The 22664-nt window shown below is 43.5% G+C and overlaps 1 protein-coding gene across 8 annotated transcripts in view; it reads right to left on the minus strand.

Moving 5' to 3' along the window:
• Positions 1 to 22664, minus strand: part of PATL1 (PAT1 homolog 1, processing body mRNA decay factor) — a 166867-nt gene that overhangs the window by 125478 nt on the left and 18725 nt on the right. For 7 of the 8 annotated variants that reach the window (XR_003852479.1, XR_003852480.1, XM_029575738.1 and 4 more), the window contains exons 4-8: positions 14547 to 14624; positions 14024 to 14227; positions 10619 to 10723; positions 9751 to 9822; positions 3519 to 3730 (exon numbers count right to left, since the gene is read on the minus strand). Coding sequence is in view for 6 of the 8 variants with exons in the window: in XM_029575738.1 (XP_029431598.1) it covers positions 3519 to 3730; positions 9751 to 9822; positions 10619 to 10723; positions 14024 to 14227; positions 14547 to 14624 (671 nt within the window). In the remaining 2 variants the exon portion in view is untranslated. The remainder of the gene's footprint in view (positions 1 to 3518; positions 3731 to 9750; positions 9823 to 10618; positions 10724 to 14023; positions 14228 to 14546; positions 14625 to 22664) is intronic. The other variant, XM_029575735.1, reaches the window with a different exon arrangement.

Raw genomic sequence — 22664 nt, forward strand, 5'->3', positions numbered from 1 at the left:
TGTGGCTGAAGTGCAAACACGCCAACCTGACCGCCCAGGCTTCCAGGAGACTGATGTTCCCAAGAGCCTCTTCGTCCAAACGTCCTTGGGCCGTCAGACTTGACAGTGAGCTCCCTAATTCTGGAGACTCATCTGTCATGAGCACCAACCAGGTTGGGGAGAACAAGGAAACTCCCCTTCTCAGATGAGCCTCCTGCAAACACCACTGGAGGCAAGATCAGATTTCCATCGGCAAGTGGAACCAAACAGTCCTGAGACTGCGGGCTCCAACGAGACAGCAGTGAGCACTGAAGAGCATGCATATGTGCTCTCGCCCATGGCACCACTTCCAGGGTTGCCACCAAACAGAGCACCGTAGATAGCACCACACCGTCAGGCAGATAGTGATCACCAAGTGATGCACCTGAGACATCAACTTTTGGATCCGTGCGTCCGGAGGAAAAGCCTTGCCCAGCCTCATGTCAAAGGAAACTCCCAAATACTCCCAGATACTACTCTTGGTCAGTTTCACCACCCAACACAGCTCCTGCAGCAAAGAAATCACCTTGGCTCGAATCAGCCAGGCAATCAAGTATAGATGTATCAGGATCCCATCTTTTCTCAATGCAGTCGTCACGACCACCATGACCTTGGAAAATATTCTGGAGGTGGTGGGCAGTCCAAAGGGCAGCGCCCGAAACTAATGATGATGACCCAGCACCGCAAAGCGTAAAAAATGTTGGTGCTCCAAATGGATGGGCAAAATAAGGTAAGTCTCGAACAGATCCAGGGAGGTCAGAAACTTCCTGACTGTACGGCCATTATCACAGATTGTAAGGTTTCCATGCAAAAATAAGTCACTCGCAGATGACGATTGACACTCTTGAGGTCCAGGATGGGACGAAAAGAACCTTCCTTCTTGGGTACAACAAAATAAATGGAATAGCGCCCCGAATTTTCCTAAGACATAGGCATGGGAATCACAGCCATCAGCCAGAGGAGACACAGAAGCATAGACTCTGTGGCTTGCTTCTGCGGGAAGTGGAAAGAAGAACCATGAACACGTTCTGAGGAATGTGGCGAAACTCCAACGCATATCTTTCCCGTATCATTTCCAGGAACCATTGATCCGATGTGATCTCGACCCACCTCTAATAACAGAGAGATAGCATCCCCCTATCTCCTCCTTCCAAAGGTGGATCAGCAAACTTTCATTAGGAAGCTCGGAAAGATCTACCACCCGAGCCTGCTCCTCTCTTGGACTGATGAAAGGACTGAGATCTACAAAAAGGCAGAGTCCTCTGAAAGGTCGTATTTCTGTAGGGACAAAAACACTTGAAACCCCCTAAGACGACCCCCTCATAGAAAAGGGGTGCTGCAATTGCTTCTTATTCTCCAGTAACTGGGAAACTGGAGATTCGCCCCATTTACTGGTGAGCATTTCCAACTCGCTCCCAAACAAGAGCGAGCCTTTAAAGGGCAGTTTTTTAGATTAGCCTTGAAGGCTGCATCACCTGACCAAATCCACATCCATAGCTGACATCTGGCCGCCACTACTGAAGCCACTCCTTTGGCCGAGGTACAGCCCAAAAAGGCAGCAGCAGTTTCCATAACTGCTCTGGAATTCACCCTGGAATCATCCACCTCCTGAGAGAGAAGTAGACAAGAGCGCACCACAAGAGCACAACAGGAAGTAATCTGCAAAGTTATTGGCACTGCGCTAAAGGCCTGCTTAAAGATAGATTCAATCCGCCTATCATGCACATCCTTTAAGGCTGCTCCTCCCTTCACAGGGATAGTCGTCCATTTAGATATGGCACTGACAAATATATCCACTTTAGGAAAATGCAAATTGTCTCACAGCTGGATCCAGAGGGTATAGGCCTTCCCATGTCCAACCCCCTTTGAAATTTGCCTCCGGGGCGCCCCATTCAAGATCAATCAATTCTTGAAGGGCGTCCATAACAGGAAAAAAGCAAAAGGCTTTACACAAGGAGATCAAAATGGGATTCTTCTTCAGCTCTGACAAAGAATCTGCCCTAGGCACTCCCAGCAGCTTCAATGTCTGGGAAATCAGGGCGGGCAGTAAATCTTTACAAAAGAACCATAGCATGGTTTGACACTGCTCCAAATCGGGAGGAATTTCACCATCTTCCAAGGAATCAGGATCCGCCTCATCATCCCTGCCATCTGGGTCCCTACCGGGGAAACCTATGACAAACTGAGGAGTGCCACGGCACTTAACCATAGAATTGGAAGAGGGAGAGGCCACCGGCTGAGGGTCCGACCTGACCAAAATGGGCAATGAGCAGTGGTAACTGTGCGTTCAAACGGCTCACACTTAAAGCTGCATTAACAAATTATAGGCACCCCAGCAATAAGCTTGGTAAGGCGCACACACTACTATTGTGCCCACTGGAGCATATCACCTTCCACAAAAAAGTTATGTGCGTAAGGTCGCACCTAGCGCAGCACACACAGCGCACACACACATCCTGTAAAGGGCAGTAAAGAATGCATAAGCACACATGAAAACACCGCTGCAGCCTTCTATGCGGCACACCAAGAAAAGCCTACCGCAGTGCGTAGTCCACTTGGGCTGCTCAACCCGCCAGGCTGTCCAGCTCCCTTTAACCCAACGGGAGCAGGAACAACATCGGGATGGCGCGCCGAGCACGGAGCCCGAAGAAAGGCCTAAAACCCCCTTACTGTCTCTGCAGGTGAAAGGGTTTTTTTTTTTAAACTTATCGGAGCTCAGCACTTTCTGGCTGAGAACAGCGACTGTCTCTGGGCATCTGCCGTCAACGCCGCGCTCGGCCTTCTGCACCCGCTGCCTTTCAGCTGTACAAGCAGCTCAGTCCACACCAGGAACCAGCTACCAGACCAAGGCACGCCTCTGAGGGACCAAGAAATAACCTCAGGAATTCTCAACTAGGGCAGGGACCTTTAGGTATCACTGCAGGAGAAAGGGGCTTTCGTTTCTCAATATAAAAATCTCCTTTCAAAATTCACAGCAGTCCCCATAGGGAGATGCACGTCCACCATCTGCTGGAGACGGAGAATACTGGCAGGCTGGGGTCACTGCAGGAGTATATATATTGTGACGTCAGCTTGCTCTGTCTCCATCTGCTTGCAGGGGAGCATAACCCACTGGTGCCGAGTCCATCTCTCTACATGCTAGGAAAACAACTTATTTACATTAACCCGTTCTCTTCCTTTCATGATTTTATAGACCTCCATCATTTCTCTCCTCAACCGTCTCTTCTCCAAGCTGAACAACCCTAATCTCTTTAATATTTTCTCATAGGGAAGCCATTCCATTCCCATTATCATTTTGGTCACTCTTCTCCTTGGCATCTATATATTTTTTTGAGATGCAGCAACCAGAATTGAATACAGCAGGTGGCACTATATGCATCCGGTGCAGTATGTGGACAAATGCACTAAGATTTCTTTTCAAAAGCAACAAATGCTCATCCCTCCTGCTGCAGAGCTCACAGCACACTTCAGCATGAGCATAAAATGATACAGAAAGATACCTCAAATTCTGCAGATGTGATGCTGGCGAGACAGAAGATGCTAGGGTAGTGGGAGTCCCAAAGAAAGGTCGGAAGCCTGTGGCTGCTGACATCATTGGCCCAATTCTGTTCTGCAGGAGCTTGGTGTTAACCGGGGTAAGGGCAGGGGCCACCAACCCAGACACACAGGCAAACTGACTGGGAGACATCCGTCCTGCTGCAGCTGCTGCCTGCTGGTGATAAAGTGACAAAGGAGAGTCAGCATGAAAGAGATAAACATACACCTAGAAACAATGCAGGTTCCCAATGCTTTTCAGAGGTATTAAAACTGATATTTTCCTTCACTGGAATAAAACAAAGGAAAGAAACAAAAGGAATGTAAGAGAAATACATAGATGGAACATAATGGAGATATGAACATAATGTAATGAGGTTATTTATATTTATTGTGTTTCTTTACTGCTTATCATAAATTTTAACGGTTTACATCTTTATCACATATACAATATATCAAAAAATAATAAAACCAGTATATCTTTAAATTATATATAAAAAATATACATCAATACAAATAAATAAAGCACCTTTGTTCATTTATTTATTTTTTTGTTTTAGCAGGGAAGTCTGCTATTTTGCGAATTAAGGGGGTTCAAGGTACGGACTTAACTAGCTCTATAGAAATAGAGCAAGCATTTTTGCAGTATTTTTCTCATTTGTATACTGACAACTTCTATTTCGCCTGCAAATATTCGTTTTTGGAGCCTTTGGGGCTCCCGCAAGGAATGGCATATGCCATTCTCCTTATGATGAAAAAAGCAGAAGAGTCCAGAATTAGGATGTTTGACATCCTCCAATTTGTGGAGCCTCCTAAGGATATCATAGCAGTTCCTGTTCCTGAAATCATTCAGGTGGTGCAAATGAGGATGTGGAGAGTCCCCTCTCTGTTCCTCCAGTGAATAAAAGGCGGATGTGATATATCATTCCAGGATTCAAGAAGTAGCAGCTGCTCTAGTCAGTCAGTCATACTCAAATCTGCTCTCAAGGTGGTCAAGGGTACCCCGAGGAAGGATTTATTTATTTTAAATCTATTCTTATAATCCGCTATTCTCCATCTTGTGATCGACATGGAGTACAGGTAAACATTCGTAAATAACAAAAACAATACACTAACAAATACATTAAATGTTACACTCCAACAATGAATAAAGTCATAAATTAAAAGCATTGTTAAAATAAAAATGCCTTCATCTGCTTTCAAAATATCTTAATATCTTGAATAAGATGCAGCTCTCTGGGCAATGTATTCCACAACAGAAGAGAAGAATATGAAAAGGCATTTACCCTAGTAGATTGCAATTAATAATTTTTTAAAGGTGGTACCTCCAAAAGGTTTGTATCTTGTGAGCACAGCGTACACGCTGCGACTCATTTTTTTTTTTTTAAGTACTTTAACCAATGCACAAGGATTCTCATTAAAAAAATAATTTAGAAACAGTCACCCTATCTTAAAATGAATCCTTTAAGTAACAGGAAGCCAATATAATTATTTAAGTGCTGGGTGATATGTTCAATCAGACTCATACCAAATGTTACGTGGGCTGCAATATGTTACAAATAACTGCATAGTGTGCAAGTGATTGGTCAGTAACCTCACATAGGGCCTCATTTTCCACCCGGCGCACACACGAAAAGTCCCTTATCGCGTGCGATACCAAAATGGGGGCGGAGTCGGGGCGTCACCGGGGCCGACTCTGCGAAGACGCCGCGGACGACGAAAAGGTAAGGCCCTTTTCGCGTCAGAGTTCGCGCCCAATAGCTACAGCTTCTATGGTGGCGCTATTGGGTGCGAAACCGGCAGCAATCGCACCGTGACAGTGCAATCGCTGCCGGCTAGCGCAGGCCCGCCCCCCTGCCCCTCATTCCCTAAAGTATCTCAGGCCTGCGATACTTTAGAAAATGAGGCCCATAGAGACTGCTACAACAGTCTACTTGTCCCAATAAAATAGTTTGCAAAACGGTACTAAACATAACACAAGACAATAGTGGCTTCAGTGGCATTAATACTTTAACTTTAAAAAAAAAAAGCTTTCCTTACCAATTGCTTGATGTGAGAAACAAAAGTTAATTTCCAGTCGATTCATGCACTCTGCCCTTATTTGGGAGAAGGGTTTTTCAGGGAGCTGTGCTAATACCCACATAGCAACCTACTATTCTGAAGAGCCTAAAGCAGCAAGCAGAGCAAGGAAGGAATAACAGTGCTTGGTATGCAGTGTAGCTGTGCCTCAAGGCTCGATGTTGTCAGAAAACCTTTTTAATATTTTTATGCAGCCGCTAGCAAAATTTAACATCAAGTTTTATTTTGATTTTTAAATGTATGCAGACGGTCATATTTTTTTCCGTCTGATATTTGCAGGCAGGTCCTGTTACATTTTTGAGTTGTGCCAATAAAATTAATGACTAGTTCTCTATTAGTAGTCTGATGCTAAGTTTGAAAGAAATATTGATAATGTGGATAAGTCGATTACAGGATCCAGCAAATATGCCAAACATTATGGTTGGAAATATTGCTTTAAAATTAAAGTAAGAAGTACATTATCTTGGTGTAACATTAAATACTAAATTAGACTTGAAATAATATGTGCATCATGTGCCAAAGATTGCCTTTTATAAGCTGACCAATCAGACTATTACCAAAGCTTATTGAATCAATGGACTATCATTTACTTGTAGGCAATGAAACTACTGCAACTCATTGTATTTGTGATTATCCAAACATTGCTACAAGTTAAACATACAGCTGTATGTAAATATTTAAATGGAATGAACATATTACACAGCAGATGAAAATGCTTCATTAGCTGCCAATTTGAGGATGGAGTTCAAAATTCTGACACTAATGCATAGAGCAGTTTACCTGGAAAATTGTTTGGCTAAAAGGTAAATTTTTATAATGCAACAGGTCTTCCGTTCCTCTAGTAGGATTTATATTGATGTCCTGTATTTTTCATTATATCATTTAAGTAAGACAAGAACTAAGTTTTGGCTTTTTTTTTTTTTTTAAATTGCAAAGTCTCAATTATTGAACAGCCTGCCTGTGGAAATTCTTCATGAGAGATTTTAAATTTGGGAGGAAAGTATTTGAAGCGAATATGGCTATGTTATTGTTCCAGTTGCCAATAAAATTTAAATTAAAAAAAAAAAAAATTTGGGAGGAAAGTGAACTTTCATTTTATTTACTCAAGCACACTCAAAGTCATTTTTGGCTGTTATTTCTGAGCATGGCTAATAAGAATCTTAATTTTAGTAATTTGAATTTAAATGCTCTATTTTATAGTTTTATGTTTTTATTTTTTGTGTGTGTTTTGAATTGTTTAAATTTATGGATTCAAGTCTCTTATCTGCATTGATCAATGGAAGTTTACAATATAAGAAAATTTCAATAAATAACCCATCATGGTTTGGGGGTTGAGCAAGAGGCGGAAGCATAAAGAGCCAATTACTCCTCCTCACAAGGCTCTTCAGCAAGAAAAAGAAGCGCAATGCATTGGAGCCAAATTGACACCAAAGCATGCGTAATTGACATAAACTGAGCCTCAGTGCAGTCAGTACACTGGGCCCCAGCACTTTGGTTCACTCAAGAAAGGAGCAAGACTTAGTGGGTCCTAGAAGAGACTCCTTACACTTTCTGCCCTCTGGCATCTTTTTCTCCAGCTCACCTCCTCAATTATGAGGATTGTTTAGAGATCCCAGATCTGATATGCTCCATTATACCTCTTATCTCTATGTGGCCATTAGCTCACTTAATCCAGGAGGGGGATCCCTACTCAAGTCCAGAAGGAACATCTCAAGAGGAAGACCCACTTGATTTCAGAGGAGTAGGTCTCTTCCCCAACCCCGGGTCAAAGGACATAACAGTCCATAGACCATGTGGCTCAATTGGTGAATACTTTCTTTACCTCACTGGTGGCCAGTGACAAAGGCACCATTCAGTCTCACCTGTCCAGACTGTCACATTTGTTTACCAAAGGGGGAGATCCTCTCACCTCCAAGCTTTCGGAGCTCCCTTAAGAAGACATAGTGGATATAGCCCTTATCAGTCGGGTATACCATCCCTCTCTGTGGAGGAATCTAGCCAGATCGAGAAGAGAGCATGGGACACCATCTGGAGCATTCCCCTCTGAGACAACGGAGGACCCTGCCCCGACTGAATTCATCTTCATCAGCATCATAGGTCAGTATCCCTCCACCTCTTGGCTCCGAGGAACAATCTACGGGAATCCCCTCAGATCCCTTACCTAACCTGCTGGAGTATCAATCTCCACCAGAAGACCTTTTGCACTCAATTCCTGGACAAGCAGAGCAAGGCCACTGGTGTCTATGTCCGTAGGAACAAAAATCTCACTGCTGAAGTCTCAGGGGTAGATTTTAAGAGCCCTGCGCCGGCGCACCTATTTGGCATAGGCCGCCGGTGCGCGCAAAGCCCCGGGACGCGTGTAAGTCCCGGGGCTTCGTAAAAGGGGCGGGAGGGGCATGTCCGGGGGCGGGCCAGGAGGGCAGTCTCGAGTCCCCCGGCACTGCGGCCTGTGCAAGTTACGCCTGCCTCAAGCAGGCGTAACTTGCACAACAAAGGGAGGGGAAGGTGGGGGGGACGCGGAGGGAACGGAGGCAGGCTGCACAGCTGCTGATTTTGCCGGTTGCGCGAACAAAAGTACATGCGCGTGTACTTTTTTAAGATCTACCTCTCAATCGTCAGGATAATTTAAGAACATAAGAAGTTGCCATACTGGATCAGACCAAAGGGTCCAAGCCCAGCATCCTGCTTTCAATAGTGGCTAATCCAGGATACAAGTACCTGGCATGCACCAAAAAACTAAATCCCATGCTACTAATGCCAGTAACAAGTAGTGGCTATCCCTTAAGTCAACTTGATTAATAGCAGTTTATGGACTTCTCCCCCAGGAACTTGTCCAAACCTTTTTTAAACCCAGCTACACTAACAGCTACACCACATCCTCTGGCAACAAATTCCAGAGCTTATCTGTGCGTTGAGTAGAAAAGAATTTTCTCCGATTAGTTTTAAATGTGCTACTTGCTAACTTCATGGAGTGCCCCCTGGTCCTTCTATTACCTGAGAGAGTAAATGAATTATAATAGCCATGTACAGGCCAAATTCTGACAGGTCCAGACACTGTTATAGCAAGAGAAAGAATTTTGCCCAGGTGAGCTTTAAACCTTGTCGCTGTGGAAAATGAAGAGGTCTTGTCCTAATACACTGAAGGATACCTTATCAGATGTGCCTGTTTGTCAGTTCCTGTGCAAATATAAAGCAGACAGAGAGGCTATCACTTTAGATCCTAAGCAAATGTGAAGGACAGCAAGTAAGACCCTCACCCTTACAGGGAGAAAACACTCCGACACACAGCTTAGCATACAGACGTGGCAGTTCTTCCCCAGAAAGAAAGGGAGGGGGGAAAGGACCTGCAACATGACAGGACTCCTCCTGAAGTAATGGGGAGGGGGGAACAAGACCTTCAGTGCAGCAAAAGACCCTCCACCCACCTCGAGGTTATGCATGAGCTTATGCATATTCATCAGCTGGGAAAAAGGAAGAGAAAAAATAGAATGGACTCCCTGGGAGAGCGACCCTGAAACCAAAAGGAGAAAGAGGCAAGCAACAGACCCCCGGAGGAAGAGGAGGCACAAACCCGAGGAGAAAACCCAGAGAGTGCGAACCTGTGCTGAGGTGTCCCTGGAAGCGAAAGGGGGACAAGAAGCAAACCAGCCTTCCCTGCTATTGAGAAGGAGAAGACTAGGTTTGGCCAAGTGATCGGAGAGAGGAGACCCCGGGCTCAGGTGCGGAGAGTGACACGGAGTCATAGACGAGGAAGGGTGAGAACCAGCCCAGACAGCCGGCAAGCACCAGAGCCAGAGGTTAACCTCCTTCCCGCACAGGTCTGCCCGCTCTGCCAGCGCAAAGCCCAGGAGAAAACTTTGAATTATTCTGTGAGGAAAGAAAATTCTCACAGAGCTCCAGTAACCACGAGGCAACCACTGCATGGAAAAAAAAGAGACTGAAGAGGACCCCGTGTGGCCACGGGGTTGCTAGGTTGCTGGGCATGCTCAGTGTGCCAGCCAAAGTTCAAGAAAGTTTGACAAACGTGTTCCGTGACAGGGCTCCATCTGTGAGGAATAAGAGAATATGAGGAAGGGATAGCAGAAAAAGAAAGAGGTGAGGTGGCTGAGGTTGCTTTACCTGTGTTCGCTGGAGCTGGGTGAGAACAGGCGCAACACTGGGAGGAAATGGGTGGCCCAAGAGTGAGGAATTCTGGGAAGAGAAAATAAAAGCAATATAAGAAAACTTCCTAAAACAAAAAGCCAATAAAAACAAACAGCAAGAATACTCTTAAAAAAGATAATGTGAGAATACAGGAGATACACAGGTACTAAGGGAACTTCAGATTGGTCACTGTAAAGCAGGATGAATCTATAAAGGGGCTGACGCAAAATAAAGCAAATCACATTCGTCAATGCAGGAGAGGTTGCTGGGAGAGTGAAAAATGCTGCCTTCCCACGTATAACATATTGAGAGAGAAATACAGAACGAGGCATGTCCAGGGAAGACAAATCACATTCGTCAATGCAAGAGAGGTTGCTGGGAGAGTGAAAAATGCTGCCTTCCCACGTATAACCTATTGAGAGAGAAATACAGAACGAGGCATGTCCAGGGAAGACAAATCACATTCGTCAATGCAGGAGAGGTTGCTGGGAGAGTGAAAAATGCTGCCTTCCCACGTATAACATATTGAGAGAGAAATACAGAACGAGGCATGTCCAGGGAAGACAAATCACATTCGTCTATGCAGGAGAGGTTGCTGGGAGAGTGAAAAATGCTGCCTTCCCACGTATAACCTATTGAGAGAGAAATACAGAACGAGGAATGTCCAGGGAAGACAAATCACATTCGTCAATGCAGGAGAGGTTGCTGGGAGAGTGAAAAATGCTGCCTTCCCACGTATAACCTATTGAGAGAGAAATACAGAACGAGGCATGTCCAGGGAAGACACATGGGAGAGTCTTCACTGGAAAGCAGGAAGAACCAGTGAAAGGAGATTATCTCTTACCGAGACAGTGCAAAGCTGGTTGGGAGACATCTGTTCACTGTAGGAGGCAGGTTGAAAGGGCTGCTGCAGTGGTGCTCGGATGTGAACAGCCTTGGGGCACAAAATCTATGAGAGAAATGAATCAGGACTTACTCTTTCACTCTCCGTTCATTGTTCACACACAGACACATACACACAGCTTCATTGCAGACGTTCTGACCTACGGCTAAAATCAAAGCATTTCCTAATTAACTGTGGAAATCCTAAAATATCAAAATATCCTAAAATATCAAAATATCAAAACATCTCTATACTACTTTCTGGAAAACTCATACAAACTACCTTAAAGGCTTGGATGCAGGTACCATGAGGACGCTAAGGTTTGTGAACAATATATAGCTGATTGTCTGCCTCCAAACATCCAGAAACCTTGGAGGAAATGTAATCAAGCAAAACTCTTTCAGGGTCAATGTCTCCTGTAAACTATGCATGTACACAGGAAAACATCATGAACAAGAAAAGGAATACACAATGGTGTTTAAAAGAATTTTGTACACAAATCTATGAATTATGTTACACACAAGAACTTTTTTTTGCATGCATAGCCTACAAAAAATTAGTGAAATACTGTTCATGGTGGCAAACAAATTTAAAGCCATCGTACATTTGCAGTTTAAATGTAGTTTATCAGACAGGTGTAGTTCAACAAATGAAAGTGCCTGTTAATAAAGGTTTATTTTTGCAAACATATAGTGATGTGGCCATGCATCCAGTCCTGCACAGGAGAACAGAAATAGAAGCAACGTTTCTTCTTTCATCGATGCTCCTTGTGGTAGCTTGAGTGGGGGAGAGGTAGGAGCAGTTGGTGGCCATAACCGTTCCCCCCCACCCCGAAGGTGTGTTTTTTGGTTTTGTTGGTTTCAATGCATGGTATTTTACAATGAGGTGCCCTACAACCAAAATCCATGCTGTCTAAATAAAATAGGTTCCCCTTCCTCAGGCTTTTGTACACATCCTCAGTCCCCTCCTCAGTTTGCCTGCATGGTTTCAGGTCCAAAGAAAGGCAGTAATGATCCACATCTGCTCCTACTCTGTTGTTTTTGATATTATCAAAGAAAGAATTTCATCTAAAAATGCAGGAAATTAACGCTCCACCCAAATTTGAAATTGCCTTACTAAAATCTCCAGGTTGTTAAAACACAATCATTCTAAAAGCTGCAAATTAGATGGAAGCATGCCGACATCTGTAACATGGCTTGTGATGCGAGCTCCCCCAGGCCAAGGGTGGGACCCTGCCCAATGGTAACGTGGCAGCTAATAAGATGTTCAAATCCAGACCTCTCAGGCAATTTATTTATTTATTAAAGGCTTTTATATACCGAATTTCTTGATACAAATCAAATCAACTCTGTTTACATCGAACAAGTAGCCAACACTTTGATCATGAGACTTATGTCTCTTCTCAAGGGGTTCCTGCAAATGAGGGGAACTCCTCTTCCTTTTGGACACAGAAGACATGTCTGAGTAAACTCTCCCAGGAGTCAGAGGCACCAGTGGAAAGGTGTTCCGAGAATGGCTCCATGTCCGAGTTCAGCCATTTCCCTCTGGAAAGAACACAACCTGAGGGCCCATGGCTTGTGGAGAGTCTTGTGAAAAGGCTTGCTCACCAGCTGTTTAGTCAGACGCCACTCCTGTACCTTAGGCATTGAAGCATACAATGCAAGAGTCGTAGCCGGCGTTTGCGTCAGCCTTGCCTGCGTCGATGCAGTCGACATGTGGAGGTCCTTGATGCATCCTTGAGTTGGTATCCTGATGCTGCATCTTTGATGCATGCACCGTGTCAGTGCCTGGCAGTACATCAGTGACGCGATGCTTCAATGCTGGCATCAGTGAGAGGACTTCCACGACGCTGGCCGACACAGCCTTGTGTGAGGGCTTTTGTGGCGCATCTTCCAACCCTCGCTGCTTCACAGAGGCGAGAGGGCACGGGGGCACTTTTGCGAGCTGACCCACCTGTCCCGTTTTACCAAGTGGCCCAAGGCAGGAGGCCCTCCTGGATTTCTTCTTCTGCCAATCCATGCTGGGCCCCAGTGAGAAGTAAGCCGACAGCCGCTCCGACTTCGGGGCATAAGACCCCGTGCTCTTCTCACTTAGACGGGTGATCTGCTGTGCCCACTGGCACTGGGCCCGAGCGACATTCGTCCACAGCCCCATCAAGAGGACTGGTCATGGTCCAGGCCCAGGAAAAGATAACAATAATCATGCCCATCTGTAACAGACATTACTTTGCCACACTGGTAATATTTAAAGCCAGGCAACTTCGGGGCCATTGTAGCACTTAAAAGTGCTTTTGTTGAGGAAAACTTGAGAAAACAAAATGCTGAAGATGATGAGAAACTAAGCTCTGTGTGAAGCCTGCAGCGTGGAAAAAATTAGACTGAAGAGGGAGCCTTGTGGGAAAGGACACGCAGCTGCACACAGCCAAGGCTCTGTGATCTTTGTGAAGCTCCGCCTAGGCTGCATGGCTAATTCAGCCTGCTTATCGATGGAAAAAACAGAAAAATACATGGGCCAATGAGAAAAAGCTATGTTCTTACACAGTAGCAGAGAAAAACTGACTGAGGAAATTAGCATGGGAACTCCTGTGCATGTTCAAAAAGAGAAAGCAAGTCTATCAGCAGTATCAGATGTCATTTAATTGTGATTAATTATGTCCTGCTTGTCCATGCAGAATACTAGGTTTTGCAGAAGCTGCACCAGTGTAACTACTAGAGATGTGAATCGGAACCAGAATCGGTTCGGATTTCAGTTCCGATTCACATCTCTAGTAACTACTAGTGATGATGCTACAGAAAAAAAGGTGTGTCCTCTGTCTCCATCTGCTAGTAGAGGAAGTAAACACACATTATCTGAGGTCATGCAGCAGAATAAGGAAAGTAGAGCATTAATCAAAACCTGCCTGCTCATCACAGTTGAAAATATATTCACCTAATTCAGTATTGAAAGGAATACAATCCACACAGCCTGTATCCTTGTTCTCCTTCATTTTATTCTATTTTGATCTCACTCTAAAAGATGTAAAAGCATTAACTGGTAATTCAAGAACACTGCATCAGTCTAGCAGCTATATACTAACCCTAGATGTGTTATTAGTAATTTATAAAGACTTGCTGTGAATGTCTGAAATCAATATATGGTGAAAAATATATATAGAATGTGTTCTAAAAAAAAAAAATGTAAACCCTAGCCCTACACTACAGGGCCTGGAAATTTTCAAATACTGCATGCTGTTTCACGCAGCCAGTACAATAGGGAAGCATAAGGTCAGATTTTTCCCTCTGAGAAGGAACACAATACCAAGCGAAATTTTAGGACATGGACTAAACTCAAGTGCTCCAGCCATTCACTTAAATACCTCCCTCTTACCTGCTGCTGACTAAAGCCAGGCATGACAAGCTGTTTAGGTGGCGTACCAATAGGTACCACTCGGACTGGGGGACTGCCAATGATGGGTGAAGAGGAGCGTCTGGGAAGTGCACGTTCGGACAGATCTCGTTCAGGCTGCTCCCTCTCAGATTGCGGCCGCTCAACTAAGCCATACTCCTTCATGATAGATACAGGTATTATTTCCTGTACAAAAGCAAAAAGTAAAAATATACATCTAAGCACACATCTGAACACAGAAAGAAAAATCTAACCCGCTGGCTTGATAGAAAAAAAAAAAAGAGAGAGAGAAAAACAGACAGGGAAAGAGGAAGAGTGTGTGAGGGAGAAGATAATAAAGTGAGAATGAGTTTCTATTATATACAATTTCACTCTCACCAGCATATCCACCTACACCCTTCATAACAAGCTTAAGAGAATGGAAGACCATGTATGATGATAGAAATATGTTTCAGAGGTGAATGCTTGGGACAATGGGAGGCTTAATGAAAAAAAATATCCATACCTCTGTCAGCACAGGTGCTCGCAGACCCCGCAGCACCACCGGCCCATCCCATATGCTGCAATTCAAACTTCTGGGCATCTGCAAGGAACAGAAGAGGATCAGATTCCATCCTCTCCCTGACAGATATGTCCTGTAACTGTGACACATTGCCACTCAGCTGCATGTGTGTCCAGATTCCATCCTCTCCCTGACAGATATGTCCTCTGTGACACATTGCCACTCAGCTGCATGTGTGTCCAGATACCATCCTCTCCCTGACAGATATGTCCTCTAACTGTGACACATTGCCACTCAGCTGCATGTGTGTCCAGATACCATCCTCTCCCTGACAGATATGTCCTGTAACTGTGACACATTGCCACTCAGCTGCATGTGTGTCCAGATACCATCCTCTCCCTGACAGATATGTCCTGTAACTGTGACACATTGCCACTCAGCTGCATGTGTGTCCAGATTCCATCCTCTCCCTGACAGATATGTCCTCTAACTGTGACACATTGCCACTCAGCTGCATGTGTGTCCAGATTCCATCCTCTCCCTGACAGATATGTCCTGTAACTGTGACACATTGCCACTCAGCTGCATGTGTGTCCAGATTCCATCCTCTCCCTGACAGATATGTCCTCTAACTGTGACACATTGCCACTCAGCTGCATGTGTGTCCAGATTCCATCCTCTCCCTGACAGATATGTCCTCTGTGACACATTGCCACTCAGCTGCATGTGTGTCCAGATACCATCCTCTCCCTGACAGATATGTCCTCTAACTGTGACACATTGCCACTCAGCTGCATGTGTGTCCAGATTCCATCCTCTCCCTGACAGATATGTCCTGTAACTGTGACACATTGCCACTCAGCTGCATGTGTGTCCAGATTCCATCCTCTCCCTGACAGATATGTCCTCTAACTGTGACACATTGCCACTCAGCTGCATGTGTGTCCAGATTCCATCCTCTCCCTGACAGATATGTCCTCTAACTGTGACACATTGCCACTCAGCTGCATGTGTGTCCAGATTCCATCCTCTCCCTGACAGATATGTCCTCTAACTGTGACACATTGCCACTCAGCTGCATGTGTGTCCAGATACCATCCTCTCCCTGACAGATATGTCCTCTAACTGTGACACATTGCCACTCAGCTGCATGTGTGTCCAGATACCATCCTCTCCCCTGACAGATATGTCCTGTAACTGTGACACATTGCCACTCAGCTGCATGTGTGTCCAGATACCATCCTCTCCCTGACAGATATGTCCTCTAACTGTGACACATTGCCACTCAGCTGCATGTGTGTCCAGATTCCATCCTCTCCCTGACAGATATGTCCTCTAACTGTGACACATTGCCACTCAGCTGCATGTGTGTCCAGATACCATCCTCTCCCTGACAGATATGTCCTCTAACTGTGACACATTGCCACTCAGCTGCATGTGTGTCCAGATTCCATCCTCTCCCTGACAGATATGTCCTGTAACTGTGACACATTGCCACTCAGCTGCATGTGTGTCCAGATATCCATCCTCTCCCTGACAGATATGTCCTGTAACTGTGACACATTGCCACTCAGCTGCATGTGTGTCCAGATTCCATCCTCTCCCTGACAGATATGTCCTGTAACTGTGACACATTGCCACTCAGCTGCATGTGTGTCCAGATACCATCCTCTCCCTGACAGATATGTCCTCTAACTGTGACACATTGCCACTCAGCTGCATGTGTGTCCAGATTCCATCCTCTCCCTGACAGATATGTCCTCTAACTGTGACACATTGCCACTCAGCTGCATGTGTGTCCAGATTCCATCCTCTCCCTGACAGATATGTCCTGTAACTGTGACACATTGCCACTCAGCTGCACGTGTGTCCAGATTCCATCCTCTCCCTGACAGATATGTCCTCTAACTGTGACACATTGCCACTCAGCTGCATGTGTGTCCAGATACCATCCTCTCCCTGACAGATATGTCCTGTAACTGTGACACATTGCCACTCAGCTGCATGTGTGTCCAGATACCATCCTCTCCCTGACAGATATGTCCTCTAACTGTGACACATTGCCACTCAGCTGCACGTGTGTCCAGATTCCATCCTCTCCCTGACAGATATGTCCTGTAACTGTGACACATTGCCACTCAGCTGCATGTGTGTCCAGATTCCATCCTCTCCCTGACAGATATGTCCTCTAACTGTGACACATTGCCCACTCAGCTGCATGTGTGTCCAGATTCCATCCTCTCCCTGACAGATATGTCCTCTAACTGTGACACATTGCCACTCAGCTGCATGTGTGTCCAGATTCCATCCTCTCCCTGACAGATATGTCCTCTAACTGTGACACATTGCCTCTCAGCTGCATGTGTGTCCAGATTCCATCCTCTCCCTGACAGATATGTCCTCTAACTGTGACACATTGCCTCTCAGCTGCATGTGTGTCCAGATTCCATCCTCTCCCTGACAGATATGTCCTCTAACTGTGACACATTGCCACTCAGCTGCATGTGTGTCCAGATTCCATCCTCTCCCTGACAGATATGTCCTCTAACTGTGACACATTGCCACTCAGCTGCATGTGTGTCCAGATTCCATCCTCTCCCTGACAGATATGTCCTCTAACTGTGACACATTGCCACTCAGCTGCATGTGTGTCCAGATTCCATCCTCTCCCTGACAGATATGTCCTGTAACTGTGACACATTGCCACTCAGCTGCATGTGTGTCCAGATTCCATCCTCTCCCTGACAGATATGTCCTGTAACTGTGACACATTGCCACTCAGCTGCATGTGTGTCCAGATTCCATCCTCTCCCTGACAGATATGTCCTCTAACTGTGACACATTGCCACTCAGCTGCATGTGTGTCCAGATACCATCCTCTCCCTGACAGATATGTCCTCTAACTGTGACACATTGCCTCTCAGCTGCATGTGTGTCCAGATTCCATCCTCTCCCTGACAGATATGTCCTCTAACTGTGACACATTGCCACTCAGCTGCACGTGTGTCCAGATTCCATCCTCTCCCTGACAGATATGTCCTCTAACTGTGACACATTGCCTCTCAGCTGCATGTGTGTCCAGATTCCATCCTCTCCCTGACAGATATGTCCTCTAACTGTGACACATTGCCACTCAGCTGCATGTGTGTCCAGATACCATCCTCTCCCTGACAGATATGTCCTCTAACTGTGACACATTGCCTCTCAGCTGCATGTGTGTCCAGATTCCATCCTCTCCCTGACAGATATGTCCTGTAACTGTGACACATTGCCACTCAGCTGCATGTGTGTCCAGATTCCATCCTCTCCCTGACAGATATGTCCTCTAACTGTGACACATTGCCTCTCAGCTGCATGTGTGTCCAGATTCCATCCTATCCCTGACAGATATGTCCTCTAACTGTGGACACATTGCCTCTCAGCTGCATGTGTGTCCAGATTCCATCCTCTCCCTGACAGATATGTCCTCTAACTGTGACACATTGCCTCTCAGCTGCATGTGTGTCCAGATTCCATCCTCTCCCTGACAGATATGTCCTCTAACTGTGACACATTGCCTCTCAGCTGCATGTGTGTCCAGATTCCATCCTCTCCCTGACAGATATGTCCTCTAACTGTGACACATTGCCACTCAGCTGCATGTGTGTCCAGATTCCATCCTCTCCCTGACAGATATGTCCTCTAACTGTGATACATTGCCACTCAGCTGCATGTGTGTCCAGATACCATCCTCTCCCTGACAGATATGTCCTCTAACTGTGACACATTGCCTCTCAGCTGCATGTGTGTCCAGATACCATCCTCTCCCTGACAGATATGTCCTCTAACTGTGACACATTGCCACTCAGCTGCATGTGTCCAACAGACCTTACTAGGTCTACAGGCAGGAAAGTACAGCATGTATTTTATGAGTGTACAAGAAATATTTCACTATTTATTTGATGTACTGCAGTCCAACACAGAGTGTTATACCACATGGCAACCTTTCCTGAACAGGGGTTTAAAGAAATTCAAAATTAGAATATAAAGTAAGTTCTTGCCCTCAACTGCCAGAAAATATCAAGCACTGGTACAGAGGTTTTCACCTATTCACATTATATGGTTATATAGCTCTAAGACAATACATAGATTTCTGCCCCTTGTCAGCATCCTGAGTCTTAGATAATAACCCATGTTTCAGCAACTAAGAATAGGTTCAAATGTTATTTTAAAATCTCACTTAAGAAGAAGCCTCAAATAAAAGCAAAAATACATTATTTCAGACCCTTATGATTCTGAAAGGTTAAAAAAAATTCCCTTGATTCTGAGAAATGTATCTAGGTTCAATTTTTTTTATAATTATCTCTTTATTAATTTTCAAATTATAAGCCAAGAGATCTTGAAACCAGAATCCATAACATATGCAAATGTCCAAGAAAAAAAGAACAATAGATCTATCTATATCTATATCTATATTGACAATACTTAGGCCACTACGAAAGTTAAGAGAGAAAAACTAGAAAAGAAAGATTATATATATGCTCATGATTCAAAATCTAGGTTGTACTATATTTTAGTATCAGAAAAGTTTCTAATGTGGGGAATTGTACTATTGAACGCTTGGTTGTGTCAGCTCACTGCCCCGTCACATGTTCATATCAAGGTGGAGGTCCCTCAAATATGTTTTCTAACTGGAAGATGCCCTCATGGTTAGTTCAAGACAAATCATTTGCAAAATTTTTACAGCTAGGTGGAAAGATTATGAAAGTCTTAATAATTAGCACAAATCAGTAAGGGGCAATATAATTAGTTTTAACAAAACTGAATAATCAAAAACTGATTTGGAATACTCACAATACCACAGATAACCAGCAAAAATTCTTTAATACGGAAAATGTTACATGACAACTTACACCAAAAAGCAATGCCATCTTTGCTTTCCTTGAAACAAAGTTATTTCTTTTTGGGAATAGGCCTGGTAAATTACTAGAAAATGTGGTGTGGGGCAGTCATAAAACAGTCTGTGGCAAGATTAAAAGATCATTCTGGGAAAATAGTGACTTCATCCTCTTTTATAGGAGGAATTTTCCAGGAACATTATAACCATATTTATTCTACAGAGGCGTAGAAGCTAGAGAAACATTTATGAAGAATATTAAGTTACCCTTACTATCACCACTTCAGCTAGAAAAATTAAATGCCCCTATTCATACTGCTGAAATTGAGGCAGTAATAAAAGGGCTAAAAATCTTTAAAGCCCCTGGTCCTGATGGGCTGCCAGAGTTGTACAAGATACTTAACCCTAGAGTTCTGGTGAGCATTGAGCAGTTACCTGATGCAATGGAAGCCCTTGATAAAAATGCCAGAGTCGCTTAAGGTGGCACGTATAGTACATCCTAAACCAGGTAAAGATGCACAGTTAACATCTTCGTATAGGCCAATATCATTGTTAAATCTGGACATCAAGATATTTGTGAAGTTATTAGCAAATGCGCTCGCTGATATTTTTCCTGTGTTAACTGCACAGGGACAAGCGGATTTCGTAAACGGGAGAAGATCGTGAATTAATGTTCGGCAGATCTTTCTGCTGTTGGATTTATACGGGCAGGCCCATTTAACTTTTAACACTCTTACTCAAACTGAGTTGGATACTTTTAATACTTTTATAAATAGCCAAAACAAACAAGTGTACTCAAAAACTTGTCAGGAACATTTTGGTTTTCATCATACAGACTATCTGGCATATTTCCAACTGACAAATTATATTACCAAGTATTTAAAGATTAAATCTGAGTCCTATACTTCAGATCCCTTTCAGAGGCTACTTCAATTATGGAAAAAGTGTAAAGAATCTTTGTCTAATATTTATAAATTTCTTCACTAGGTAACCCCATGTAAAACTCTCAATACATTGGCAGAACTTTGGAATGTAGATCTTAAATTAACGCTCAAGGATAATATATTAGGTAATATCAACTGGTTATATAAATGTATTCTTTCAGCCAGGCTGCGGGAACATCTTAAAATAATATATGGGATAATTATATTCTTTTATTGTGCATATAGAATGAAACTGATTGATAACCCTGCTTGCGTGAAGTGTCCAGAATCTAATGCACGGTTATGTCATGGGTTGTGGGCATGTCCCTTTATTAAAAATATTTTGGGAGGATATCTAATTTTATTTCTGATGTGCTAGGACTCCAAGTTTCCATGCAACTGGAGCTATGTGTACTGGGAAAATTTAATGATGAGTTTAATTATTCTAAGTTCAAAAAAAATGTTTATTGCTAAAGGGGTGTGTATAGTGAGAAATTGTATATTGGCCAAATGGCTCTCTAAGGATACACTTACACTGAACGTTTGGATGGCAGATGTGTCTGATCTATTGAACCTGGACTTTAGAATCTGTAATATGAGGAAACATCAGAAAAGAATGCATTTGGGTTGCATTTATACAGTCACTTCCTGGGAATTATCAAAGGACTCTAGTGATGGTTCTCAAAACTCAAGGAAAGCTGAGAGATTTGCTTCTTCATATTTATTTATTTATTTGTTTTTCTATGCTGATATTCGATTTGCCATATCACATCGGTTTACATATAACAAGAAATCTAAGGCTAGCCTTATAATGATTTGGTTCAGTATAACAGCTTAATTGGATAACTAGCTAAGTACAATTAACAGTTGTATAAGATAGTATTACAAATATAATATGCTTAACATCATGACTATGTAAGTGTTCAGTATTGGGAGATAAGGGTAGGGTTTGAGGGTTCTCAGATTTGGATGTTTAAATTCTTGCCACAGTATATAAACGTGGGTTTATTGTTAATTTTATTGAAACACAAAAACAGTTAATTAAAAAAAATAAATTCAGAGAAAAATAAATCTTTTAGTTCTTATCGAGAAGTAACAAAAACTGGCATGGCTCTATTTTTCAATAAATTTTGCACAGGAACATAGAAAATATACTTAACTCCCTGGAACTTAAAGCATTCACAAGTAAATTTTAATAGGAATTGAGCCTTAAGAGCTAAGACTCTTGGATTCAGTGCAAGAAAATTTCCTTTTACTTTGCATTTCCCTGGCCACATCAGAAAAAAATAGCAATTTTCTTCTCCATAAACAAAGCCTCCTACTTAGAAAAGAAAAGCTGTAAGGTTAATTGCTGGTCTCACTCCTGGGAGAGGGTTTCTACAAAAGTAGCATTCTCTAATGAGTCACTCAGACTGTTTAAAAAACCTGTCAGATCAAATTCTTCACCTATATATATTAGGTTTAGCTTCTAAATCACCCTCTATTGCAGCAACCTGCCCCCGGTCAGGCAAGTAAAATATCCTAGCAAAACTGGGTACAGAATCCTGAGAAATCTTTACAAAGTCTAAATAAAACTTTTTAAGCATTTCAGTAGAAGAGATAAGACGACACTTTGGAAAATTTATGAAAAATTCAGTCTCTGAAAATAGACATTTTCTATTTTTGAATGCAAAATCAAGTTATCCTTAACTAGAGATACTTTACAATTCTGCAAAACTGTATATTTCTCTTCCATTCTACCAATTTTGTCCCCAATATCTTTAACATCCTTGGAATGATTATTAACTGCAGAGGAAATAGTCCCCCAGTTAGTAAGCATAGAATCCATCCTGCAAGAAAAGATTTAAAAATTAGATCAATCACCTAAGAGCAGTGGTCCCCAAACCTGTCCTGGAGGGCCACCAGCCAGTCAGGTTTTTGGGATATCCTCAATGAATATGCATGAGAGAAAATTTGCATGCACTGCCTCCATAACATGTAAATTCTCTCATGCATATTCATTGAGGATATCCCAAAAACCCGACTGGCTGGTGGCCCTCCAGGACAGGTTTGGGGACCCCTGCCTAAGAGGATAAAATTGGGCAGTTTACAAAAATCTAGAGATGGCCATCTATAAAAAAAAAAAAAAAAGTCAAGAGTGATCATTCAAGTTTTGAAGAGCTAACCAAATCTTGTCCTGAAGGAGCCACTGGGAAAGGCCAACCATAAAGAGATAAAGGTACGAATCACATCTTCTCCTCCTACCCCAGAAATGAAAGAATTAGACGTCTCAGGTGGAGAAAGATCCCCTGGTCTTAGGGAGACAAAAGACTCTAAAACGGC

The sequence above is a fragment of the Rhinatrema bivittatum genome, chromosome 13, assembly GCF_901001135.1.
Source record: "Rhinatrema bivittatum chromosome 13, aRhiBiv1.1, whole genome shotgun sequence".
Classification (NCBI taxonomy): Eukaryota; Metazoa; Chordata; class Amphibia; order Gymnophiona; family Rhinatrematidae; genus Rhinatrema; species Rhinatrema bivittatum.